The following is a 4175-nucleotide window of genomic DNA, read 5'->3' as shown; positions in this document are numbered from 1 at the left end:
GAATTGCTGAAGAAGATGAGCGATTATTGTCTCTCATAATCCCCATTTTCTAAGATTACAATTTTATAAAATCAACATCTTTGAACTGGTAAACAAAACATTCGTACAAAATTGCGGTATTTTTCTGGTTCCCCTAGGGATGAATATTATAGCTTTCGTGAATGGAGGATTTGCGAGAAGGCTGAACCCTAGAAACAAGGGAAGTGGAATTTCTGAGATTTGTGATTTATTTCCACAGCTAAAACTGCGCGATAACCTATGCAAGAACCGAGAAACACAGAGCAGATACCTCATTTGGGAAGTTGTTGGTGCTGGAAAATCGAATGCTTCTCGACTCCCATAGTTATTAATAATAGGGATGAATAAAATTGGGGATTTTCAGAATTTCAACATTGTCGAAATTTGATCTTCATAACATGATGAGAAAACAAGACTAAAAGGAAAAAGAAAAAGAAATCCAGATGTGATAGACAAAGAGAAAGAGAGAAAAAAGAATTTGTGGGCTAAAGAAAGAAGAAGAAGAAATTAATTTCTAAATGTGAAATGAACACAGTTCGATTGGCGCTCTGGAACAAAAACATTTATGTTCTTGTTCATGTTTGATGTTCTTAAATTTTTAGCTGGGGCTATATAAATGAATTTTGAGTTCGGTTATATGTGATATATTTTTAAACTAATTTTTATAACTTATAGTAATTTATTACATATTTAAATTAAAAATTATAAGGGTATAATAGTACAATCATAATTAATTTTATTATTTTTTTAAATAGGAGGCTATAGTGAGAAAATTGGGGGCTGTGTTTAAAATCACCCTAATTTTTATTGCTAACATTTTGTGGCCCATTAATTACACAGTTAATTACGGCATGTGGGCTTGAAAAACAAGTGAAAAAGAAAGTTAATTGTCCATAACAGAAGAGAGCTCAATTAAGCTATAATCAAGCAGCTCTTGAATCATCTGCTCAATCTGATCATCTTCAAGGGACTTGATCATCCCATTCTCATTCTGATCATCGTGAGGCCTCGCGGCCTGATGCTCTGCCTCGTTACTCTGCTTCACCGCTTTGTTAGCCATCTTCAGAGACGTCACGTGGCATTTCTGCAGCTTCGCCATCAGCGTCGCCGACAGCAGCTTCCCCGACGGCTCGCTCGCGTCATACGCGAAGTTCGTGCGGGTCCGCGCCCCGCACATCATCCTCACCGCCGCGTCGTACGCCCTCGCCGCGTCCTCAGCCGTCTCGAACGTGCCTAGCCATATTCTTGTCTTTAGCAATGGGTGGCGGATTTCGGAGACCCAAGATCCCCAGTGGCGCTGGCGCACGCCGCGGTAGCGCTGCTGCGGTCGAGCCATGGCGGCGGCGGAAGCGCTTCTTTGAGCAGGAAGTGTATGCGTGAAATCAATGTATAGAGAGAGAGAGAGGAGAGCAGCAGGCATTTCTTTCTTCAACTACATGATTGAAGCTAGACATAAACAGTAAAGCATGACTTAAAAATTGCATCTTTTACTGTACAATTACTAAATGATAAACAATCGACGCGTTCAATCTGATTTTCTAGCTTCTACTGTGGGGAAGTCGCCTTCTTGACAGCAGAGTGCTCGTCCTTCTTCGTCCCAAACAATATCCCAGACAGCCAATTTTGGCAGGCATTTCATCAAACACTTTCCATGCATTAATATTCATACCCAAATTTGAATAGAGAAAGGTGAAAGAAACTGAGAAAGGCATGAGATTGCTAACGTAAATCTCTTTGTGCAACTCATTACTAAAGTACTCAATTGCTAATCCCCAAATATCAAATTTGTCATACACCAACAACTTCAACTGTGAATTCAACTAATTAAAATACAATCCAAATCCGTCAAAACCCCACCCCACACCAGAAACAAAAATTCTTGGAACTCCAGATCCAAGTCCGTATATATTCTTGGAACTCCAAATTTCGAAGAATTTTCCTTAGGTAAGGCTAGTTCCTCAGATACCAACTTTTCGAAGAATTTTCCTAAAATCTATTTTTTCATAATCGAACAAATTTGGAGCATCTCGAATCCCCCACCGCCATTGCAGCAAATCAACCAATTCCTCTTCATGCCACGCAATTGCCGGATGACCGCACCGCCATCGCCACAAATCAGTCAATCCATTCAATTCCACCAGCTATTCACGAAGAACCAACTGGAATTCGACGGTATAGGTTTTGGGGGCGGCTGCGGCGCCATCCTTGGCGGAGATCACGAGCCTGTAATTCATACCAGCTACCACCTGCGATTCTCCGTTACAGCCGGAAGAGGCGATGCGATGGCGATTCGATGCCGGAGGAGGCGGCGCGAGGAACAACAGAAAAGAAGAGAGAGAGCGCTCCACCGCCCAGACATAGAGAGAGAGAGATCGAGAGGAAAGAGAGATGATGGGTTGGGGTGGGTATTTTTTTAATTTTTATCTTAAGGGCATTTCGGTCTTTTTGCGTAAAAAGTGGGTAAAATTTTACTCCCTTCCTCCCTCCCAAGATGCTACATATTCCTTTTTGGGCCGTCCCAACGAAGATGTTACATTTCTATATTTGGCAAAAATAAGGAATTTTAAACACTTAATTAACACTAATTAAGTATTTCTATATTACATTATCTCCTCTACTTTATCACTTTATTATCTTCTCTTTCTTACTTTATCTCTTTCTCTCTCCTACTTTATCACTTTATTATTACACACTTAAAACATTAATCTACAACTCCTTAAATCCCGTGCCGAAAGGTAAATGTAGCGTCTTGGCCGGGACGGAGGGAGTATGTTTTTATTTGAGTAGGTAAAATTTATTTTTGCTATATGAAAGTGGGTATTCTTATATATTAACACTAAATTTTATAACTAAATTTACAATGCTTTTGTAAATCATTTTTGTTGGAATTAAAATAAATTCTTTTTCTCAATCCGGCGTGAATCATCTTAAATCTAAGTTCAAAATTATTCTAAACTTAGCTCTAGGAAACGGAGTATTACATCATGTAGACATTAGGCCATCTATTTTTCCACATTGATATTATATTTAATCATTGGAAAATATAGATAAAGAAATACTTATAATATGTATTTCAAATAAATAGTTTTCCACATATTTTTACAACTGTAATAGATTTTCACATTAAATTTATAATAAACTTCATAATTCAAAATCTAAAAAGTCGAAATTAAATTTCAATATTTGCAAACCTAAATAAAAGTATAGATGTTTATGAAATAAATAGGTTCTTAAGCTGAACTTGGTTAAAGTAAATAAAATGATCGTTAGATATATTTTAAATAAATAAGTAATTTATTTTAATTTGGTCATATAAAATAAAGAAAATGATAGTAAGATATATATTAAATAAATAAGTTCTTCAATTTAATTTGATCATGTATATAATTTGAAATAATCCTCATTTTCACATGAAACTCATAACCTAAATAAAAAGCTTAATTTTCATTCATATTTTAGCTTTTCATCATTCTCACATTATGTATTTCAAGCACATAGTTTTTTATATATATTTTTTTATAATTGCAATAGTTTTCCACATTCAATTGAATTTAGATATATAAAATAAATAAAATGATACTTGAATATATTTTAAATAAATAGGTTATTCAATTTAATTTGGTCATATGAAATAAAGAAAATGATACTAAGATATATATTAAATAAATAAGTTCTTCAAATTATTTTGAAATAAATCCTCATTTCCAAATAATCTCATAATAATCTAGATAAAACACTTAATCTCCATTCATATATTAGCCTTTCATCGTTTGAATTTTGGTTGAGATGGATGATCAACTAAAGTAACAAATTATATTTAATTATCTATATATTTCAATAACTTAAATAAGTATGAGTAGTCGTGGGTATTACTATAAATTGGTCCTCAATCAAAATGTATAGAATAGTAAATTATTCTTCATTAATTTTCAAATGAATACATGTGTGGATTTATAAATTCAAAATGAGTTCAATCAATTGTATAATATCCAAATATATACCTTAAATTTGATTTTTTATATTTTGTTATTTATCATATCAATTATCTACATACTGATAGGTCTCCACTATTCTTTATCCTATGTGGCACTCACACAATTTATATTTGTTTCACTCTCAATTCTACACCATATGACATTTATACATTTGTTTTCATC

The 4175-nt window shown here is 34.3% G+C and overlaps 1 protein-coding gene across 1 annotated transcript; it reads right to left on the bottom strand.

Moving 5' to 3' along the window:
* Positions 1-783: 783 nt before the first annotated feature.
* LOC131012833 (ethylene-responsive transcription factor ERF003-like) lies at positions 784-2467 on the bottom strand. The gene has a single exon (XM_057940822.1). The coding sequence runs from the start codon at positions 1436-1438 to the stop codon at positions 902-904; it is 537 nt and encodes a 178-aa protein (XP_057796805.1). The 5' UTR covers positions 1439-2467; the 3' UTR covers positions 784-901.
* Between the last annotated feature and the right edge of the window lie 1708 nt (positions 2468-4175).

The sequence above is a fragment of the Salvia miltiorrhiza genome, chromosome 2, assembly GCF_028751815.1.
Source record: "Salvia miltiorrhiza cultivar Shanhuang (shh) chromosome 2, IMPLAD_Smil_shh, whole genome shotgun sequence".
NCBI lineage: Eukaryota > Viridiplantae > Streptophyta > Magnoliopsida > Lamiales > Lamiaceae > Salvia > Salvia miltiorrhiza.
Note: the sequence above shows the minus strand (reverse complement) of the source record. Positions and strands in the feature narration are given on the sequence as shown.